The 21,334-nt window shown below is 47.1% G+C and overlaps 2 protein-coding genes and 1 long non-coding RNA gene across 4 annotated transcripts in view; 2 read left to right on the top strand and 1 right to left on the bottom strand.

Moving 5' to 3' along the window:
* Positions 1-1,619: 1,619 nt before the first annotated feature.
* Positions 1,620-2,759, top strand: LOC107034389 (uncharacterized). Its single transcript, XR_001459934.3, has 3 exons — positions 1,620-1,705; positions 1,792-1,920; positions 2,614-2,759. It is a non-coding gene; the product is annotated as an uncharacterized lncRNA (long non-coding RNA).
* Positions 2,124-21,334, bottom strand: part of RIBC2 (RIB43A domain with coiled-coils 2) — a 46,142-nt gene continuing 26,931 nt past the window's right edge. The window contains exons 2-9 of the mRNA XM_006212580.2: positions 18,727-18,776; positions 13,683-13,818; positions 12,797-12,878; positions 10,673-11,017; positions 9,501-9,619; positions 7,115-7,342; positions 3,490-3,656; positions 2,124-2,349 (exon numbers count right to left, since the gene is read on the bottom strand). Coding sequence (XP_006212642.1) covers positions 2,271-2,349; positions 3,490-3,656; positions 7,115-7,342; positions 9,501-9,619; positions 10,673-11,017; positions 12,797-12,878; positions 13,683-13,796 — 1,134 coding nt within the window. The 5' untranslated portion in view covers positions 13,797-13,818; positions 18,727-18,776 and the 3' untranslated portion in view covers positions 2,124-2,270. The remainder of the gene's footprint in view (positions 2,350-3,489; positions 3,657-7,114; positions 7,343-9,500; positions 9,620-10,672; positions 11,018-12,796; positions 12,879-13,682; positions 13,819-18,726; positions 18,777-21,334) is intronic.
* The window catches only part of SMC1B (structural maintenance of chromosomes 1B), a 71,753-nt gene continuing 64,472 nt past the window's right edge, over positions 14,054-21,334 (top strand). The window contains exon 1 of one of the 2 annotated variants that reach the window (XM_072973684.1): positions 14,054-14,214. In XM_072973684.1, the coding sequence (XP_072829785.1) occupies positions 14,106-14,214 (109 nt within the window). In that variant the 5' untranslated portion in view covers positions 14,054-14,105. Of the gene's footprint in view, positions 14,215-14,660; positions 14,679-21,334 lie in introns of those variants that run through there. The other variant, XM_072973685.1, reaches the window with a different exon arrangement.

The raw sequence follows: 21,334 nt of genomic DNA, 5'->3' as shown, positions 1-21,334 counted from the left end.
CGGGGGGGGGGTGCTGCTGGGCACCAGCAGAGGGCTCACTTAAAGCAGGCAAGAGCCCAGTTTTCAAGCCTGACCTTCCGTTTGGAATATTTTTTATAATGATGTGAAATTCAGGGTTAAAGCCAGCCTCTCCACATTGGGCGCACGATTCCGGGCATTTAACGGTATTACTGGTGGCTGCAGCAGCCTCCTGGCGCTGTCTCCTTCCTAGCCTGTGCCCATCAGCCCCGTGGATGATTCTGCCTCTCTTTTGCAAGGACCTACACCTAGGTCTCCTACTGGACTACGAGAGAGCCTAGCCCAGAGCCCAGCATAGCATCTAGGACCTGAAGAGCACTCGACATGCACTGAATGGACTGACAGCACCTCCATTACTCGCTTTATCTCCCTGCCTACACACGGGAGGACTAACAATCTTTAGGCTATCTCTCAACCAGTACCCTTCCCCAAGTGTGGCTTGCTCAGTCTGGGCAACAACATTCTTAATGGGATTACCCTGAGCAGCAAAGGGGCCAGGTGCCCCTCTGCACTCCCCATTATAGGTTGAATTCTGTCCCCCCAACCCAAAAGGTACACTGGAATCCTAACCTCCAGTACCTCAGACTGTGACCGTATTTGGAAATAAGGCCACTGTAGATGTAACTAGTTTAAAGTCATTAAGGTGGGTCCTAATTGAATATGACGAGTGTCCTTGTAAACAGGGACAACTTGGACACAGACACACACAGCATGAGAACGCCCCGTGAAGATGAGGGCAGAGATGGGGGTGATACAACTAAAGACCCAACGAACGCCAAAAATCACCAGCAAACCCCAGAAGCTGGGAGACACCAGGAACAGATTCCCCACTCAGAGCCCTCACTAGGAACCAGCCCTGCCAACACCTTGATCTTGGACTTCTGGCCTCCAGAACTGTGAGGAACTGCAAATTTCTCTTGTTGAAGCCCCTGGGGTGTGGTATTGTGTTATGGCAGCCCCAGGAAACTATACACCCCCAACCCGCTTCCCTAAAAGTGTCCAGCTCTCACTGATCCCCCTGGGAGAACTCTGCCAATCCTCAGGCTCCAGTTAAACATCAGTCAGGGAAGGGTTTTGAGTGCGGGGACAAGGGTTGCGTTTAGACAGAGAGGGAAGGCGAGCTAGGCAGTTTGCATCGATGCATCTAGCTCCATCTCGATGGATGGTAAAGTGCCACCAAGAGCTGCCCCTTGTCCCCGGCCCGATGTATACGGCCCTTCAAGAAACCTACGTGGAGAAGGTGGAGGTACCTGGGCGGGACGCAGTCATCCTGGGCCTGGGAACTAAGGCCGAATTACTGCTAGACACCGTCCCCGCCTACTGCCCCCGCCCCCGGCCCGCGGAAATGCCTCCCTTCACGCCACCCCTGGCAAATTCCAAGTCACCGTTCAGGGCTGTGGCCGACTGCTAGTCTTCCCGCAATGTGTACCGTTACAGAATTATTGCGCGCCACGTGGTTAGCTCGGATTCCCAGCCTCCGGGGCAGCTGGGCGCGGTCACGTGACGGAATTCTGGCCAATAGGCTGTGAGCGCGGTGAAACGTGCGCTTCCTGAGCCTTGAAGCTGCGCGCCCCACCCCCCACCAGCGTCCTTCCCGTTCTCTCCTCCCTGCGGCCCGAGTGGGACTCGGGGGTGGGGCTGCGCAGCATTCCGGGACCTACCGGAGGCGAGATGGCAGAGCAACGAGGTAGCCCTGCTCAGCTTGGACGTGCACAAGAGGAGGAAATCAACTTCTGCTTTTGGGGGCCACTCTTGCTTTGGGTCTCGTTACAGGGAGCCAGGAGAGAGAAGTGCTTGAGAGCCAGGGTCTCTGGTTCAGCCCCAGGCCCACCCCTTCCCGTCAGCGTGACCTTGGGCAGATCACTTAATGTGTCTATAACTCAGGCTCTTCACCTGGAGAACGTGAGTAACAAGACCCATGCCTGCCTGCTGAGAGGACCCAATTAGTTCATACCGCGTGGTGCGGTTGGAATGATGCCTGTGGGTGTTGGCGGTTGCAGCGGCTGAATCTAAGTGATACCCGGCTTTCGTCCCTGTATCCCAGAGCTCCTCTAGAGGCAGTCTCTTGAGCTGAGTCGAACGGACATTAATACTCCTCATAGAAATACAGGGAGAGTTTTAATCAAGCTTTGTCTACAGTGGAAAAATTAAGTTGAAGGGTACCAAAGAGTGGTTGTTTTTTTTAACAGTGACTCTTCAAGGTTGCTGCACTTTATACGTAAACGAGTTAGAGAGAAGATGATTTTTTTTCATTAACGACTGCTTGTATTAAATTGTGTGAAATAATCTTCAGTGGGCTGATTTGTACAAACATCCTTCATGTATTTTCTCCTGATAATGAAACAAGGGGAAAGAGAAATCAGCGAACGCCTGACTTCCTGGCCTGCTTTCTATCAGTGTGTTATCTCCAGGGTACAGAATGCATTCCGGCTTGACGGGCTCAGGGGGAAGAAGGTGGCATTTCATCACCGCGGACCAGTTAGTCCAGGGAGCTGTGCCCTCGAAATGTGGGGATATCTTAGAATTCCATGATTGTAAACACATTTGCTCATCCCGCTCGATTTCAGTGAAATTCTCTCTTAATGCTCCTTTTAGGTCCCCAGTGATGGACCGACCCACCCATCGATAGACAGACATCTGATTGGAGAAAATGCCGGCAGGTCCCCTCTGAGTTCAACAGAACTTGATGCATAGATAGATAAACAAGTAAATAAATAACCCAGTTTTTAGTGGCAAGTTCACCTGCTGATCTGCATTTGACATTTTCTGTAGCTGGAACTCTGAACTACTTCTAGGACCTGTCTGTAATGAAGAAGAGACTCCAGGCTTGTTCTTGGCAGCCCAGGAGCCCCTCCTTCTGCCTGGAGAACCCTCCCTGCAGTGGGTGGCTGGCGCCATCCTCCCCCACGTCTGAGCCACCGCAGCCTCCCCCCAGGAAGCCTCCTGACTCCCCCAGGTTCACTCAGTGCCCTCCCCTGGGGCTCCCGCTGCCCTCCATGCACCCCATCAGCAGCACCCAAATCCAGGCCCGCTGTGGGTTGCCAGTGCCCAGGTGAGGGCCACCCAGGGAGGGGTCTTTCCAGGATCAGGGCACAGTGGAATCTCAGTCCCTGGTCTGTTTGGGGACTAGTGGTTTTCCAGCACTTAATTTCTGGCTTCTTAACTCTGAGCCCTTCCTCCCCTTCTCTTTACCAGGAGGTTGTGCCCAAGCCCCAACCACAACTGCTACAGGGCCGCTGGTGAAATATACGTCCTAGGCCTTTGGATGGGAAAGATTAGGAAGGGTGAGCCAGGGGTCCAGGCAAAGACAGTGCCTGCACTCTGGACCCTGCACAGCCAGTGCCCCCCACAAGCCTGATCCTCTCTCTGGTGCTCCCGATTCCCACCTGCCCCTCTTTGACTCTAACCTGGTCCCAGCCCCCTCTGCCTCCCCTCCCAACTGTGCCCCCACCTTCCCTGCCCAGCACTCACTGCAGGAGCTGCTCCTTGGCCAGGCTGAGGTTGCTGCAGTCTAGGGCTCTGCGCAGGTCACGCTGCTGGCGCTGCCGCTGGCGCTCCAACAGCAAGGTGGCGCGAGCCCTCTGAACCCTCCGCTGGTCCCAGTCCATGTCTCGCTGGCGCTCTTCTTCCTGGAGCCTCTGGAGAGGGGAGAGGTGGCTCACTCCTGCCTGTCCCCAGTAGAAGGGCCCCAGGGGATGGTCTATGGGAGCTGGCCTTCCATTTTACAGATGGAGAAACTGAGGTTCAGAGAAGGGCAGGAAATCAGAGGAGACCCCCCAAACCTGGCATCATCCTGGGTGGCCCAGCTGCTTCCTTAACTTGGGAGGTGTTGGCGGGCCCTCTGAGGCCTGAAGGGACAGCAGAGTCTCAGTTCCAACAGTGGCTCCCAGCCCAGGACTCGGTATGCAGGGCCCACAGATGTCAGGTCCCCCACATCTGGGATGCTACCAGTGGGCAGGTGCGCCCCCTGGTGGGACACTCAGATCCCCTGGTCACTTCTAGAATGTGCAGCCCCACCCTGGGCTCATGATCTCGGAGGTGAATTTCTGCATCTCAGCTCATTCCTCGCTGCCTTCCAGGCCCCTCTATTAAACCACTGAGCCCTAGGAGAGGAAACTGGATCAATGCAGAGAGTCACCCCCCAAAACGTGGGTTTTATCAGCCGTGCTGAGTGTGAACGGCTTTATCAGCTCACCCTCCTAGTGGCGAAAGGAAAGGAAGAAGAGGGCCGGGCCCGAGGACGAGCCTCCTTCCCACCCGCGGGTTTTAGGGCAGAGCCTCCTCCCACCAGATGAGCGGGGTAGAGTGTCCGATGGCCCCTGGGGCCTGGTTGAGTCGGCCACCAGGAGCAGATGGGCTGGCAGAGGCCCCAGCCCCCCAAGCAGGGACCAAAAGGCAGGTGGTGACAGGCAAGTCACTTGGCCCCTCAGAAGCTCAGTTTCCTCACCTGTAAAATGAGGCTACTTACGGGTGTCCTGGGTTGTGACCCAAGAGGCTCTTGGCAAGAATAGGGAATGATATGGGGGCACACTTGCCCCAGACCAAAAGACAGACTGCTCTTAGCACGGTCTCAACTTTCCAAATTACGTAAGTGCGCAGAAGAGGAGGCGGGAGGAAAGGGCACCGAAGACGGGAGAGTACTGAGTGGAGTGGGTTTTTGTTTTTGTTTTTGTTTTTTGCCCCTCTGTGCTTTTCTGTCTTCTTAATTTTCTATAAAGATTGAAATGCAGGCATAAATGCCGCTTTCAGGACAGGTGGCTGACCTTCCTGGCCAAGCAGTCAGGCTGGGTGGCCGGCGTGAAGGGCAGGCTCTTCCCACTGGGCTGCTGCCCTGCCTCACCCCACACTGCCCTCCACTCTCACGAACAGAATGTTCCCCCCGACACAGTTAGCGCCTCCGGGCCTGGAGGTGAGCGGGCAGATGAGCTGCCCCACCTGCTCCTTCCTTCCTTCCTGGTCCAGGCCATTCTCCCACTCGCCTCAACCCCTCCCTCCGGGCCTGCCTGCTTGGAAACTCACACTGACCATGCATCACACTGGCTTGGTGGTCACCTGCTGACCCCGGAGCAGCCCCGCCCATCCTTTGCAGGTCTGAGAACTTCTCCAAATCTCTCCCCTGCCGTGATACTGAGTGATGTCAACACACCCAGAGATGACCCTTTCCTTTCTCTGCTTCTCAGCAGTTCTGCCTCCTCTGTCAAGACCTCCTTCCAGCCTGTCAGCTGTCACCCCTGGGGCATGTGCTGCCAGTGGTCCTCCAACTCCAGCGGGCGTCAGAACCTCTTGGGGTGGGGCAGTGCTAGGCCACGGACTATGGGCCCCACCTCCGTGTTTCTGGCTCAGTAGGTCTGGGGCGGGGCCTGAGAATCTGCTCTCTCTCAGGTTCCTAGACGAGGCTGATGCTGTGGTCAGGAGACCCTGCTCGGAGGACCTCTGCCCTCACCTTGTCACCATCGAGAGCGCTACCCTCTCAAGTCTCGCCTTCGAGTCCCATTCGCCACCCCGCTGGCCTATCTCTTCTGCGCTCTCCACACCCTCATTCCAACAGCTTTTCCAGCCTCCTGCTCTGCTCCTCTGTCTCCACTCACTCGCCTCGTGATCCCCGTGATCCCCGGGTTCGCAGCTTTTAAATACCCTCAGTGCAGCGACGACTCCATGTTTCTGTCTCCAGCCCAGATTCTGTTCTGAGCTCCAGACTACACATTCAGCTGCCTGCTGGGCTTTACTTGGGAGTTGTGTCAGAAAATATAATTTGTCCACCAGTAGCCATTTTCCCTTCTTCCTAAATAATCACCAGCACTTCAGTGCCTGGAATACACATTATATGTCCCAGCCTTCTTTATAGTTAAGGACAGCCTAGTGACTAAGTTGTCCAATGAAATATAAGTGGAAATGTCTTGTGAAATTTCTGGGAAGTGTCTCTGGTGTTCTTCCCTCTTCCTTCTTCCTGCTGGCTGGAATATGCATATGATGACTGGGGCTCAAGCAGCCATTCTGCATTAAGAGGTGGGAGCCAGGTGCTGAGGATGGCAGAACATTAGATGACCATGGAGCTACCACACCAGCTCTGTTTTCTAAGGATTTAGTCTACATGCAAGAGATAAAGTTTTGTTTTATTTAAGATGGTGTCATTTGGGGTTTTCAGTGGAATCCTAAGAGATGTAGATGTCTAAAGAATATTGCACACAACATATCCAAAATTGCACTTGTGATTTCTATTCCCCCATCAACCTCCCTCCTGGACTTGCTCCTCCCACCATCTTCCCATCCCTGTAAATGCGAACTCCATTCTCTCATTGCTCAGGCCAGAAGGCCGAGTGTAACCCCTAAGTCCCCTGTCTCCTGCATGCCATGCTGAACCCTTCAACCAATCCTGTCCTCTCTACCTTCCAAATAAATCCAGAATCCGACCACTTCTCAGCACCTCTGCTGCCAGTGCCTTGGCCCCAGCCAGCACCATCTCTGACCTTGACCATGGCAACAGCCTCTTCAGTGATCTCTCTCCTTCCCTCTTAACCTGCTAGGTCTACCCTTGACACAGCGGTAAGATGGATTCTGTTAAATGCAAGTGAGATCCTGTCACTCCTCTGCTCAAAACCCTCCAGAGCTCCCCATTTCATCACAAAAGAGGCCAAGTCTTCCCCCGTGGCCTGCCAGGCCTTCGATCCTCCACCTCTTGGACCTCATCCTGCCCCCCCCCCTCCCTCCACTCCAGCCACCGGATTCCTCTCTGCTCTGAACAGGCAGGTGGTCCCACCTCAGGGCCTCTGCCCTTGCAGTTCACTCACCCTGGTCCCTGGTCGTCCTTTCCCTAGACATGTGCACGGCTCCCTCCCTCCCCTCCTTCATGTCTTTGTTCCAAAGCCACTTCTCAGTCCCCTGATGGCCTTCCTCCCCTGGCCTACTCCCCTCCCCAGCACTCAGCACATATGGGATTACTGGGGTCTTGTCCTCCCCCCCACTGGAACATAAACGTCTTGAGGGCAGCTTCTAGGCTGGGTGTGACAGCGGCTATAACTAGACAGATGCCTGAGGCAGGCTGCAGGTATCCCAGAGCTGCGTCTGCGGGCTCTGAGAGGAGGGGAGGGGCTGGTACCAGCTTCTCCTGGACTTGCTGTTTCTGAATCAGGCGGATCTGCTCCAGCTGCTCCTGGGTCATGCCCTTCCAGCGGTCGGGGACCACGCGGTGGGGCCCGAAGGAGCTGGCAGCCTGCTGCGGGTTCTCCGAGAGCAGGTCCCCTCGCAGCAGGCTGGAGATCTCAGCCAGATTGTCCTCTTGTTCTTGTTTTTTCTCTTGAATTTTCTTTTCCACTGACTCCAAGGCCTGCACAGGGGAAGACATTAAAGAAGACACTCCGAGCAACCCCCAGTGGGATTAAGGCACAGGCTGGCAAGTCTCACTGGGGGCCCTTGAAGGAAGAATGTGCTACACGGCCCCGGGGTGGTAGACTTGTCAGGCATGGCTGTGGGGAGACCCCTGGACCCCCGGCTGCCTGGGCGGTGCTGAGTGGGCTGGGCTCAGGGAATCCCTACCTGTTGGTCGTGTGCATAACTACTGCAGGTTTGGTTTGCAGCGATTTGCGAAGCAGGGAGCTGCCTCCCCACAATCCCCCATTAGGCTGCCTTCCCCTCGGCTTGGCCTAAGACAGGGCTCTGTGCCCCTCCCTGTGGCCCTAGGCACCCTCAGACAGTGGTGGGCCACAAACAACAGCCAAACAAGTGATTCATAGCAGTGGTGACTTCTAAAAGGGGAAAAAGCATTGTCGCCTCCATGTTTCTGCTGCCCCCAGCCTTGACCCAGGGGAAAAATAAATCCTTGGCCAAACCCCTGTCCACAGGAGGTTTATGGGTAGAGGGAACGGACCCTGGCTATGTGGCCTGGAGGAAGTCACCTCCCCTCCCTGGGCTGTAGTTATTTCTCTGTGAAGTCAAGAGATGGATCAAGAGACATATCTCAATATTACCAGTTCTCTTTAGTACTGAACAGACAGGGCACTTTGCCAGGTGCCCACACACAGCAGGTGCTCACAAGGGGGCCACCTCAACTGTGTCACAGAAGCACGTGCTTTGCAGCTGGATAGGCCCAGATTCCAATACTGGACTTGCAGTATTTGGAAGTGCAGTATTTGAGTCTTCCAAAGCAAATCAGATTAGTACTCAGCTGTCCCTAAGAAAGTCAGTTCCCTACTCTGAGCCTGTTTCTTTTATCAGTGAAATTGGGTTACTCATGCCCCTCTGATAGGGCGATGAACATCAACTGTGTGTTTCAAGCCACCGAGATTTGGGAGGTGTTTCTCATTCAGGCTCATTTAGGTAGGTGTCATCTCTATTCCCATTCTCCAGATGATAAAACTGAGGCACTTAGAGTGGCTTCTCCAAGGTGACAGAGAAGGGCCTGACCTCCTCTGTGAGGACCGCCTCTGCAGAATGAAGCGTGGGGCCAGCTGGTCTCTGAGACCTCCTGCGGCTACTGGTTGGTGACCAGGGGCTCCAGGGGCCTCCGTCTGCCCTTTGTTCCCCTCAACCCGCCCCATCTCTGGTAGTTGGTCTTCCTTGTTCCTCTCCCCTGCTGTTGAAAACCAACATTCTCTCTGGTGTCTGGCCCAAACACTCCGGGACTGTTGATTCCATACCCTCATCAGTAGAACATTTTTGAGCTTGTGTTTCCAATATATTTAGTTCACAGTGTGGTCCTCTTAGACCATAAAAACAGCATGTACTTCATGACACCCACATACTCACAAACATGGGAATTTTAAATGATGAGGTTAAAAATAAATAGGAAGCAGGGTTCTAACATCTTCCCCCTGCTCCCCAGTGGATTCTCTTACTCAACTCTGCAGACCATAGCTCTGGCCAGCCAGCTAATCTAATCAGCGAATCCAGGCCAAGCCCCTTCCCCAGCCAGGAAATATAATTACATTTGAAAAGGAAACCTGGAAGGGAGGGGGTCCCATTTCCAAAAGGAATAAAGAACTTGAAACAACTTCAGTTTGAGACGGGTGGGGAAAGGAGTGTTTGTGAGGAAGATGGGCAGAGTTTAGAGAGGAGGGAGCTGTCAGGGGATGCCCAAAGTTTGCACGAATCATCATCATAACAGTTTCTCCCCTGATGAATGCCTGTGGACCTGGTCTTGGAGGAACTCTCAGAGGTGGCAGAGAAGAACTGAAAACAAGACCAGGTGTTTGGTCAGCAGCGCTAGGTGGTACCCATCCAGGCAGATGTTGCTGTCCTCCTATCACAGAAGAACCTGAGGTTTATTTAGAAAGGTGACCTGACTTCCCCAGGTCCCGTGGCCAGTTTTGTCAGGTTTCAGGCCCCGATTCAGAGCTGAGGAGCAGGGGCTGGGGCTCATCCATCTCTGTAACTAGGGAGCCCCCAGCAGGGCCCCGTTGGGGTTTGTGATGTGATCCAGTGAATGGAGTGCCCCGGGGAGGTGGCTGTGTGCCTGTCCTCCCCCTCAGACAGAGCCCGGGGCATACCTGGCTCTTGTTGAATTCTTTCACAGCGGCACAAACCGCCTTTCTGGTGGTGCTTTCCAGAGTCTGTAAATGCTTGGCAGTTTCGTCAAACTGCAGCCTTGTCTTCATGTAGAGGTCCTCTGAAAGGAAGCACAAAGCAATCAAACTCTGCACGCGGCCCAGTGCACCTGCCCAGATGCACAGCGCACCCCGCAGGACGTGTTCACGCGTTGGCTTCTCACCATGCCCCCATCCAAAGAACCGAGATGCGTCAGAAGGTTGTTGGCAGACTCGGACGAGTTCATTTAAGTAAAGCTCTTAGATCAGAGCCTGGCACCGAGTGTCAGCAGTTACCACCGTGCACTGGTAAAGTCTGCTCTGGATTAGTGATGTCTATCGTGGTAGAGGGCACGGGGGAGAGAGGTTTAGGGGGCAGCCCAGTAGGAGACAAGGTCAGACTGGGAAGGCCTTCTTGGTCCTTGAAATAAGTTTGGTTTTTACTGAGTGAAATGAGAAGCTATTGGAAGGTTTTGAGCAAAGGACCCAGCTTAACTTTTAACAGAGTCATTCTGGCTGCTGGGTTGAGAAGAGACGGTAAACAGGACAAGGTAAGAAGCAGAAGCCAGTCAGAGGCTACAGCAGGGATCCAGCTGGGAGATGTTGGCCGCTTAGTCCAGAGCGGCAGTGGCGGAGGGGGCTGGGATTTGAGATGACTTGCTGCTGGACTGCAGGCGGCATCGGAGAGAGAGGGAGGAGCCGCGCTGACTTGGGTTTGAGCCTGGACAGCCAGAAGAGCGGGGCACCCACTGATGCAGGTGGTTGGTCAGGTTTGCGGGATGATCAGAGTGTTTTACTGGATACGAACCGACTTAGTCTGGCCCTATATCTTTCCCATTATCTTCCCAGCAGACCGTGGACACTCTGAGGGCCAGAACTGGCTCTGCGTTACCCGGCGCTCCAGCACCCAACTGGGGCACAAGCTCAGAGAGTGTCCCCGCGGAGCGGCCATGTCACTAGGGATGCTCAAACCCTGGAGCACAGGCTCCGAGGCCTTCTTCGGCCCTCATGTCCAAAGTAGCACATTAGTAGGACTTAAGAGACAAAATGAAACAAGGGGAAGAAATGGTGGTGGTGGGGGTTGATTTGTTGTAGAAAGTATTGAAACACATTTTGTCTTTTTTTTGTTCCGTTACCTGCGCATTTTTGGTCGGCCTGGGCTATCTTCCATTCCCTTTGCTGTTGCAAGGACCATTCTCTGTTTTGTTCCTGTTGAAATTTCTTCCTCTCGTGGGAGTTTAAATCCTCTCCCATGAATTTCTGCATCCCTGATATTGTATTCCGAGCATCGAAATCTGACTGCCGGGCTGGAAGATCTTTTTTAAGGGCAAGGGGGTCAGAGAGGTCAAATTCACGGCGACTTTCTGGCTTCTGGAAGCTCTGTTGGAAGTCATTGATAGCTTTACAGAGATTTTTCCTATCTCTCCTTTCCCGGTTTTCTAATATGCACTTGATCTTGTCATTTTGCCTCATTTCAGCAGCTAAAAGAGACAGCATATCCATAAGCTTACGATTCAGTGGAAAAAATTAATTCGAGTCCACTTAAAAAAATTTTTTAGTCATTCTAAAAGTGATATAACCCTCCAAAAAGGTAACACAACCATTAAAGGATTAGTACCCTGAATATACAAAAAGCACCTCATAAATTAACTTTTAAAAAAGCCAAGCAACCTAGACAAAAAGAGGACAAAGGATAGGAAAAGGCAAATCACTAAAAAGAAACCTGAATGATCAATACATTTATGAAAAACATATCGTCAACCTTACAAGATGGGGAACGTTCAATGGATTGGCAAATCTAATACTAACAATATCGCATATTAGCAAAGATGTGGGGAGACAGATTTCTTCTTCACTGCTTGTGGGAGTGTCACTTGGTACACTGGTAACTTTAGAAAGCAGTTTGCCAGTATCCCATAAAAATGAGAACATGCACATCCTGTGACCTGCCAGCTCCACTTCTAGGTACACCAGGGACATGTGCAGCAGGGACATGATGCAGAGTAGTCACTAACATTGTTAGCAATTTAAAAAAAAAACTGGAAAAAAATCTAAATCAGCCACCAATAGGGGATAGATAAGGAAATTGTGGTTAAAATTCATATAACAAAATATCATAAAGGAATTTAAATGAATATTCTGTGTGTAGATTACTGATTAATTCCAAGAGTAGACTGTTGAATTTTTTTAATGTTGCAAAAGGATACATTCAGTAGAACACCATTTATGCAAAAATTTAAAACACATACACAAAAACTTTATATTGTCACAGACATACATACATAAATAATGAAGTTACAAACACATGCACAAGAATGATCACAGCTCGAAGGAGGGAAGAAGAGGAAAATGGTAAGGTGGGCGAGAGCTTTAACTACGTTGGTACATTTAATTCTCAAAAAGTATCCTAAAATAAGATATCTAAAACTAATTTGCCAAAATATTAGCATCTAATCTGGTGGTGGGTACGTACATGTCTGTTCCATCATTTCAGTAAGTTTGAATTCCTTTTAAGCTAAAATTCTAAAAGGTAAAAGGTTTAGAAAATAGGAAACAGTATAAAGAAGGAAATGAACTTTACCCATCATGCCATCACTTCAACTCCCATCACTTCAACTTTACCACAGCTAACATTTTGATATATTTCCTTTTGGTCTTTTTCTAAGCATATTTTTACATATTTTTAAACATATGCATATTTACATATATTTAAACTTAATTGATAACCCATTGTATATACAATTTTGTATCTTGCTTTTTTCCCATTAAAATAATCCTTAACTGCTTTAAGAAAAATTGTTGAACATGATGAAGCAAAGTGCATTCCATTTGAGAATTTAATCTAAGAGCCTGAACACTATTATCTGATCCATATCTGGTTCTGAGTCAGCTCAGGAGTGTGAGCTCAGGAGTGTATGTTGTCTGTGTAAACAGCTGTCCCCAGTAGAAGATCTTGAAATTTCTGGCAGAGGATATGTGTGTGTTTAGGGTTTTTCATACCCAGGTTTTTTAAGAAAACAGAGAAAAACTTACATTTATCCTCAAAATAAATTTCCTACAGCCCACATAGAATTCAATAGCTATTTTTGTTTTAAGTGAGGAAGAATCAGTGCATTAAGTTAATTGAGCACAAGAAATTGTGAAATTTTAAAGGGAGGAAGGGAGTGAAAGTGACATTTCTATATATGTGAGGAAATGGGGACTGGAGTCTAAAGGTACACAGCCCTGAACTACTAGATGGCTATTCAGGGAATGCTCACCAAAGGTTTCCTGTCTAGCTTTTTCAGTAGCTTCTTTTATCTTTTGGTCACAAACCTGAGCATCCCAGGCTTCTGTGTCTCCCTGGGAAAGAGAATTAGAGCCAAATAATTTTATTCAGTTAATAACAATTCTACTTGTCTTTGTAGCCTTGTCCCACTGTAAACCAGATTTTTTCATATACCTGGATGCTTTCCTTATAGTTGGTTCTTCAGCCTGTCTTAACTTTTCCCAGAGCTTCCTTCTCCTTTTCTTAGCCAATACGTCCTCATCCTCAGAACACTACTTAGGCATCACCTCCTCTGGGAAGCCCTCTTTGATTTCCTCTCCCAGCCCCAGGTGGTGCTCCCTGGCACCCTGTGCTGCCCTCCCTCACAGCACTGACTCCAGTGCATTCTAATGTGACTATTTTAATGCCTGCCTTTCCCACTGGGCTATGAACTCCGCAAGGTCAATGATTGCCTCATCTCTTGGGCCCAGCTCAGGCTTGCCACAAAATAGAAACTCCGCTGGCATTTGTCACATGAATGGACTGGAGGGAACTCCTGGCAATGTAGAAAATCTGGCTGAGAGGAGAATCGCGTTCTAGTTTCTGTTTGGTCACTAACTCCAGACAAGCTCCCTCCCTGCTGCAGGACTAAATTTGCCCGTCTGGCAAGTGATGGGGGAGGGGGGCATTATTAGGTCTGTTAAGATCTTCTCATCTTCAGCAAAGTCAATACATGAAACTATTCTTCCCGGCCAGGTCTGGACCTGTTTGCAGCTGTGCCTGAATCAAAAGTTTCATTCCAAGTGTTCCTCTAGCCTCCTGCCGCCCGCCTCTCTCACCCTGCACCTCTCCTCCACATCCCCTCCTGGCCCCTTCCCCTTTCAGACTGAGGGTCTCACCCCAATGATCCTGTTCCTGGCATTGAAGATTCGTTTCTGTCTGCACAGCTCCGCATGACTCCTTTTGGCCAAGCCACAGTACTTCTCCAGGTCCTTGGGTTGCACTACCTCCATGACTGGGAATCACCAAGAAATTCTAAGAGGGTTTTTTAAAATGAGAGATAAAAATGAAAGGCAATAAAAATAGAACAAGCTCAAGCCAAGCGAGGCTGCCCTAAGAGGTCGGGCCGGTGGGATCCGAGTCAGCTCGCAAAGGCTTTCCCCACCTCTCGGTTTCCTCGGAAACGTAAACAACTCCGGTTGCCAAGAAACAGCGCCGCGCTCGCCCGTGTTCTCGCTTCCTCTCGCGAGACGGCACGAGGCCCTTCCCGCGCTTTTCCCAACGGCGTGTGAGGACGCCCCTGAGACTCGGAGGACGCCGCCATGGGTCGTTTGGAGCTGCTGTTTGTGGAGAATTTCAAGTCTTGGCGGGGTCGCCAGGTCATAGGCCCCTTCAAGAGGTTCACCTGTATCATCGGCCCCAATGGCTCCGGTAACTTGGGACCCAGACCGCCTCCGCCCACCTTGGCTGTCCGGGCCCATCTTGCCTGAGGGGTCCCGCAGTGTGGCCTCGCGGCCTGGACTCAGGAGGCTACTGCCCTGCCGGCCTCGGCCAACCCCCCGGCCCGGCCCGCACCCTCCGCCTCGGGGACGGAGGTGGGAGGATGGGGCTAGAGGCGACCCTGTGACTCGGCCCTGGGGGGTTGGAGGTGTCAGGGAGCCGACCCTCGCCCTCTGCCCCAGCCCTCAGACACCACCCACCTCCCCCGCCCGGGCCGACCCTCGCCCGCTGCTCCCCGCCCCCACCCTAAGGCCCCACCACAGGCCAGACCCCGGCCCTGCACCCCCCACTCCCACATACATCCTCGCTCCTCCGCCCTGGTCACCTGTCCTCTCCTCTCCATTCCCTTCGGTCTCTCATCCAAGGAGGTGAAGTGGGAGCGAGATCTGGAGGAAGTAAGTGGTTCCAAGGAGCCCGAACAACCATTGGGATCCAAGGAACCTTCCCAGGAATATTGTGATAATGACCATGTTTACTGAGCTTTTACCAAGTTCTTGGCAGCGCTTTTTTTGCTTAACCCTCACACATGGGTGTTGTCCCCATTTTACAGTGGAGGAAACTGAGGTTCAGAGGGGCCAAATGACTTTCCAAGTTTCCCCAGGAAGTGGCAGAGCCTGGATTAGAGTTAGGGCCTGGCCAGGCTCCCCATGACTCCGTGACGGGAACCAGTGGGGTTATGTTACCCAAGCAGGTGATGTAGGACCTAAAAAGAGTGTTCTTTTTTTTAAATTTCCCCTAAATCTGGAGCCTCCCTTTGGCTCTCTCAGCCCAGATTTCCTTTCTTACCTCAGAAACCTTATTTGAGCTGAAAGATAACTGTTGCCTCAGTAAATTAATTTATTTCACAGACACAAAGAAGACACTTAAATATGTGTTTTCCTGGCACACCAAATCTGGAAATAATTATTGTGGAACTGTAGTGAAATTTCTGTTGCCCTATAAAAAACAGCTGCTGTTTAATGTTTTCTTTTGCACTCAGTACATGTGAAAAGAATATCTGAGCTTAGAAATAGTCACATATTTGAAGATTTTCTTGCCTCTTCTGTGTACTGTATTTCCTCATTTTCACTTTCTGTTGTTATCAAAAAAACCTCGAAAAGGTAATTACTTTAATGACTCCTGCATTCTTACCCTACCACTCATTTATCAGGAAGTTACTGGGGCCACCACCAGTTGATTCTCACCTTTTAACTGGTGATTATGTGAAGGGTGGCTCAGTGACCTTTTGCAACTCCAACAGTGCCATCCTGAGAATGAGTATTTGCACAGAGTCTTGAACTTCAGTCCACTTGAACCATTCAAGATCCTGTTAAAGTGGTGTTTTTAACTTGTTTAAACTAGTGCCAAACAAGTTTCAGAATAATCTTATTTCTTTCCTTAGTTTAAACATACATAATGTGATTAACAGCATATCTTAAGGTTATTGTGAAAATGCCTTTACAAATTCCTCTTGCCCCTCTCTAGATCCACATGCCCAGGAAGCTCAGCTCCCCTCTTGAGAATCACTGGTAACCTAGAGCCTGTTCTCGGTACCATAGAAAGCCTGTCATGGATTACTTCAGCACGGTCTACAATGCCATCTTGCCACAACAAAAATTTCTGGCTTACTTATTACTGAATTTTGCCTAAGGTGTTCATATTCTTTTTGCTATAGGAAGGCCAAAACTCAATATAATACTTGTTTATGACTGATTTAATGGGTGATATTCCATTTATGTTCGTTTGAACACATAGTAGATCATTTTTTAATTTTACAGAATTATTGGCATATTCAGATAGACTTTTGTTAAACCAATTGATAATTCCCTGTTATGCTCATTTCCTTTTATGCTTTAATTTAGTTAGTTTTACTATTTGTGATAGTTTTCTGTTGTCACCACCTGCCGAAACTTGACATGTTCTCATTTGCTTGTTTTTAGTAAAATCTAATTTTGGGCTTTTTATGGGTAGCATAAGATTTTCATTTTAATCTTAACCTTATGTTTTCAACTCAGATGCAGCAAATAGCTGTCATATATATATGTGTGTGTGTGTGTATATATATATATATATGTATGTATATATATGTATATATTATATATAGTGTTAGAAGTAGCAAAAGATGTGTAGATTGACAGCTCCTGACCTGAAGGTGTAAGGAGTGTAAGAAAATGACACACTATCTGAAATAGAAAGCCAAGTAACACGTGAAACTTTAAACAAGGAAAATACAACATCTGATTTGGGGAGTTATGGACAGGAATAGGTGAAGCTTAGGAAAGGTTTTCTAGAGGAGTTGGCATTTGAGCTGGGCTCATAGTGTAAAGAGTATTTTTCTAGGGTTTTGTGAAAGTCTATTTGTGGGATAGGTAATAGTCCAAATTAGCCAGAATATAGTGTGTAGGTAGGGAAGCAGTGGGAAATACGGAATCCTATTGAATAAATCCTTGCCAGAGTGAAGAATTTGTATTTAACTTTCTGGGGGAAAAAGTTAGACTTTGAAGGATTTTTAGCAGGGAACTACCACAAGGGTGCTTGACTCTATCTAAGGCCATCCTCTCCACTTGTGCATTGGATCCTGTCCCCTCCTCAGTTCTTTGCTTTTGTAATGATCATCTTTCTCTTTTGAATTGTCTGTTTCTCCCTTATTGGATAATTTTCATTGGCATAAATATATACATACAGGACATTGAGGATAGGTGGATGTGTGAAAAGCAAGCTTAGTACAATGTTAATTATAGAATTTAGTGGTAAATATGTGGAGGTATACTATGAAATTCTTTCAACTTGTATGTTTGAAATTTTTATAATGATATGCTTGGGGGGAAATCCCTTGAACCTCGCTGTCTTTTCAGGCTGTTGCCCCATTTTTTTTTTAAATCAGTACAGTGAAACTCTTTGAAACAATTGTCTATAGTTCCATTCTCTTCTCAACCCCTTTGATTCAGTTCTCAGCCCCAAACTTCATTGAAATGACACTTATCTAGGTCACTATTGAGCTATATCTATGAAAGTCAGTGGTCAGTTTCGTATCCTTATCCTGTTTGTCATTTCAGCAGTATTTCATTCATTTAAAAATAACTGAATGCCTACTATATGCCATCTACTATTCTAGGTTGTTTGGATTTCATCAGTGAACATGATATAAAAATTCCTGCCTGTGTAGAACTGACATTCAAATTCAGAGAGACAGGCAACAAACTAACTATGAAAAATACATAAAATATTAAAGTGTTAAGCTTAAAAAAAAATAGAAACAAGGGAGGGGAATAGGAAATGCTGAGGGTGTTTTTAAAGAAGTTGGTCACGGGAAAGCCTTCATCTCTCCCTTCTTGAAATACTTTGTTCTCTGGACTTTTGTGAGTATACCAGCAAGGTTTTCTTCTACTTCACTGGCTACCCCTCATTTACTGGCTGCTTCTCCCCCAGCTCTCTTAAGCGATGGAGTATCCCCTGGGAGTATATACTGTTTCTTCCCTCTGTTCTTTCCCCCAAGTGGTCTTATTCAGTCCCATCCTTACACTACTGCCTTTCCAAATTGTATTTCCAGCCTATAATCAGCATTTAGTTTCCTATTTCTAGTAGATATCTTAAACAATATAGTCAGGAAGAGTAGTTAATTTCCTCTCCCCTGCCTCTACCAAACAACAAACCTGTTCCTTCCTAGGTCTTTACCAGTTCACTAAGGGGTGCCATTTACTCATCTATTTAGACCAGAAACCCAGAGTAACTCTTGATTCCTCTTTTACTTTCTACACCCCACTTTCCTCATCCAACCATCTATTTATCCTGATGACTCTGCCTCTGAAATACGTCTTGAATCCAATTGTTTCTTGCCCCTCTTCACTATTATAATTGAAGCTGCTAGAGCTCTCATTTGGCTTATTGCTGTAATCTCCTAAGAAGTCCTTCTGCTCCCTTCCTTGTCTCTGCAAACCAAACAGCAGCCAGAGTGAACATTAAAGAAAAGGTGGTGGGGGGAGCTATAAATCAAAGCACTCCCCAGCTTAAAATTCTATCCAATGGCTTTCCTCTGCGCTTGAAATAAAATCCGTATCTTACCATGATCCACAAAGCCCTTTATAATCTGACCCCTGTATGTTTCTCTTCTCAAATATTCTCTTTCTCCACATTTACTATACTCAGGCCAGAATTACTTTTTTTGCTTTCCGTACACAGGCCAAGCTCATTGCCATTTCAGAGTTTTAGTGTTTTCTGTTCCTTGGACTTGGAATGCTTTTCTCCCAGGATTTCAGATGGCTGCCACCTTAGTGAGTTCTCCTTCATCCTTGATAAGTTCTCCCTGTCACAGCCAGTACATTACCAACTGTGCCAGTCCTGCCTCCATAATAACCTTGCCCTCTTCTCTCTCTTCCCACTGCTATCACTTTATTTCAGACTCATCATTTCCTCCTTGGATTAAAGCAGTCACCTTTTAGCTATGTTCCCAACATTTGATCTTACCTTACTTTAACCCATGTGACACACTGCTACCACAGTAATCTTCATTATTCCTGCAAGAAAGAAAATCCGTTTTATTTTCTTGGTAGATAAGGAAAAGGCATTTGACAAAATTCAGTATCCATTTCCATCAACAGTTTTCTCTGGATGGTGTGATTTTTTCAGGTGATTTTAGAAGTACTTTTCTCTGTTTTCCAGATACCCTACATTGAATGGTTTACTGTTTTAATCAGGAAAAAAAGTTTATCAAGAAAAAACCATTTTGGATAATCCATAATGGGTGCTGAATTCTTAAAACAATATTTTATTATTGTAAAAGCAGTTTATTTGCATTGTAAAAAATTAGAAAGTAAGCAAGAGTAAAGCGGTAAAAACATATTCCACAATGCAGAGAGTACTACTGTAATACTTTAGGGCATAGCCATATAGATTTTTACCCATATAGATCTTTTTCCCTGCAAACTTTTTTATAATGGAAATAAGATCATACAATACATACTAACTTATGTTTCAGACAGTTATCCTCACCTTTCTTTTTTAGTTTATTTCATCTGATGCACAGCTCAAATTCACATTTCCTCACTTGACTCCAAAATGTTCTTTGACCAAACTGTTTTCCACCCCAGAACCACACATTGTATCTGACTGTTACATTCCTTAGATCTCTATTAATGTAGTACAGTTCTTTTATTTATAACACAGACTTGTTGAAAAGATTGGAAGGATTGGAAAAGTTTTCCCACAGAATGTTAAGATGTGTCTGATTGCTTCCTTATGATGTTGTTTAGTTTTTTCCTCCGTTCCCTCTACTTTTGTGAACTAGAAGGTGTAGCTAAAAAGTTGATGGTTTCAAGTTACACATTTTTGGCTAGACTTCATTTAGGTGATGTTGTGTACTTCACATTACATTATTATCGCATGATATCTGGTGATGCTAAACTAAGATTGACCCCTGGATTAGGGTGGTGACAGTGATCTCCATTTTACAGTAGCTTTTCCCCTTCTTTCTAACCTAGTGTTGTAGTGTTACTAGTGCCACTTTGGCATTATACACATATTCTCTGTCAACCATTTACCCAGATGGTTTTAATGCCAATTAATAATCTTACCTGGGTCAGCATGTCATTAAGGTTTGCAAAACTAGGTTTTCTAATTCTGTTTTTGCTTTCTATATTCATTGGATGGTATTCTTCTATTAAAAAAAGTTTTTCTTCATTAAGTAGGCTTATACAGTTCACACTGAAAAAAAAAAGCCCCCTTTCTTTCAACCAATTTTTTCAAAGAAAAGAGTTTTAATAGGGCGAATGGTTTAAAATTTTTAAAAATTTATTTTAGTCAGGATCATTATGGACTCATGAATTTTCATTGGTGCAATGTGCTATAATCTGCCAAAATCATTATTCTTTCTGATGCTCAGATTTTCATAACTTTAGTCAGCGGGAGCTCCTTCAAGCTGCTTCCTGTTTCCTTTGGTCGTGACCTCATTAATATTTGAGAGCTCCCTTGCTTTCTAATGTAAGATGTCCCAGTTCTCAGACTCATCTTCAGCTTTCCCTGCCACAGTCTTGGAATCAACCACTTTTCCAATAATTTCTGGTTCCTTTTAGAAGGCAAGGTATCAAAGACCACCATCTGGGAACTAGAAGTATTTAGTGTGTTTAGATAACAGTGGTTCTGGACCATTCCAGAGGATTGGGCTAAAAAGTACATAAAGGGCTTTTTTGGATTTGTTCTTTTTTTTTTAATAACAGCTTTATTGAGATATAGTTTACATGCCATAAAATTCATCCTTTAAAAGTGTACAATTCAGTGGTGTTAGTGTATTCATGGAGTTGTATAACCATCATCACTATCTCATTCCAGAACATTCTCATTACCCCAAAGAGAAATCTTGTACCCATTAGCAATCCTTCCCCATTATCTCCTCTTCACCCAGTCCCTGGCAATCACTTACCTACTTTCTATGTGTATAGATTTGCCTTTTCTGGACATTTCATGTGAATGGAGCCATGCAATACGTGGCTTTTTGTGCTGGCCTCTTTCACTTAGCATAATTGGTCCATCTATGTATTAGTACTAACATGTATTCATACGTTGTGTTTATCCATTCATCTGTTGATGAACATTTGAGTTGTTGCTACTTTGTGGTTGTTCTGAATAGTGCTGTCATGAACATTTGTGTACAAGTTTTTGTGTGGAGATGTTTTTTCATTTCTTTTGGGAATATGTTTAGAAGGGGAGATTCTGGGTCCTATGGTAACTCTGTTTAACATTTTGAGGAACTATCAAACTCTTTTCTAATGTGACTCATCATTTTACATTCCTACTGGCAATAAGTAAGCATTCACATTTATCCACATCTTCACCAATAATTGTTATTGTTTGTCTTGTTTCTTTTAGCCATCCTAATAGATTGTAAAGTGGTATTTTATTGTAGTTTTGATTTGAATTTCCCTAATGACTGATTTTGAGCATCTTTTCATGTTACAGTAATTTTTAAAAATTGAGTTCATGCTGGTATTTTCCATTCGGTTTTAACTTAACTGTGTTTTCACCTTCCCTTGATTTTTGTCATTAAATTATTTTTCATTACTCTGAAAATCTTATTTCC

Source organism: Vicugna pacos, chromosome 12 (genome assembly GCF_048564905.1).
Source record: "Vicugna pacos chromosome 12, VicPac4, whole genome shotgun sequence".
NCBI lineage: Eukaryota > Metazoa > Chordata > Mammalia > Artiodactyla > Camelidae > Vicugna > Vicugna pacos.
Note: the sequence above shows the minus strand (reverse complement) of the source record. Positions and strands in the feature narration are given on the sequence as shown.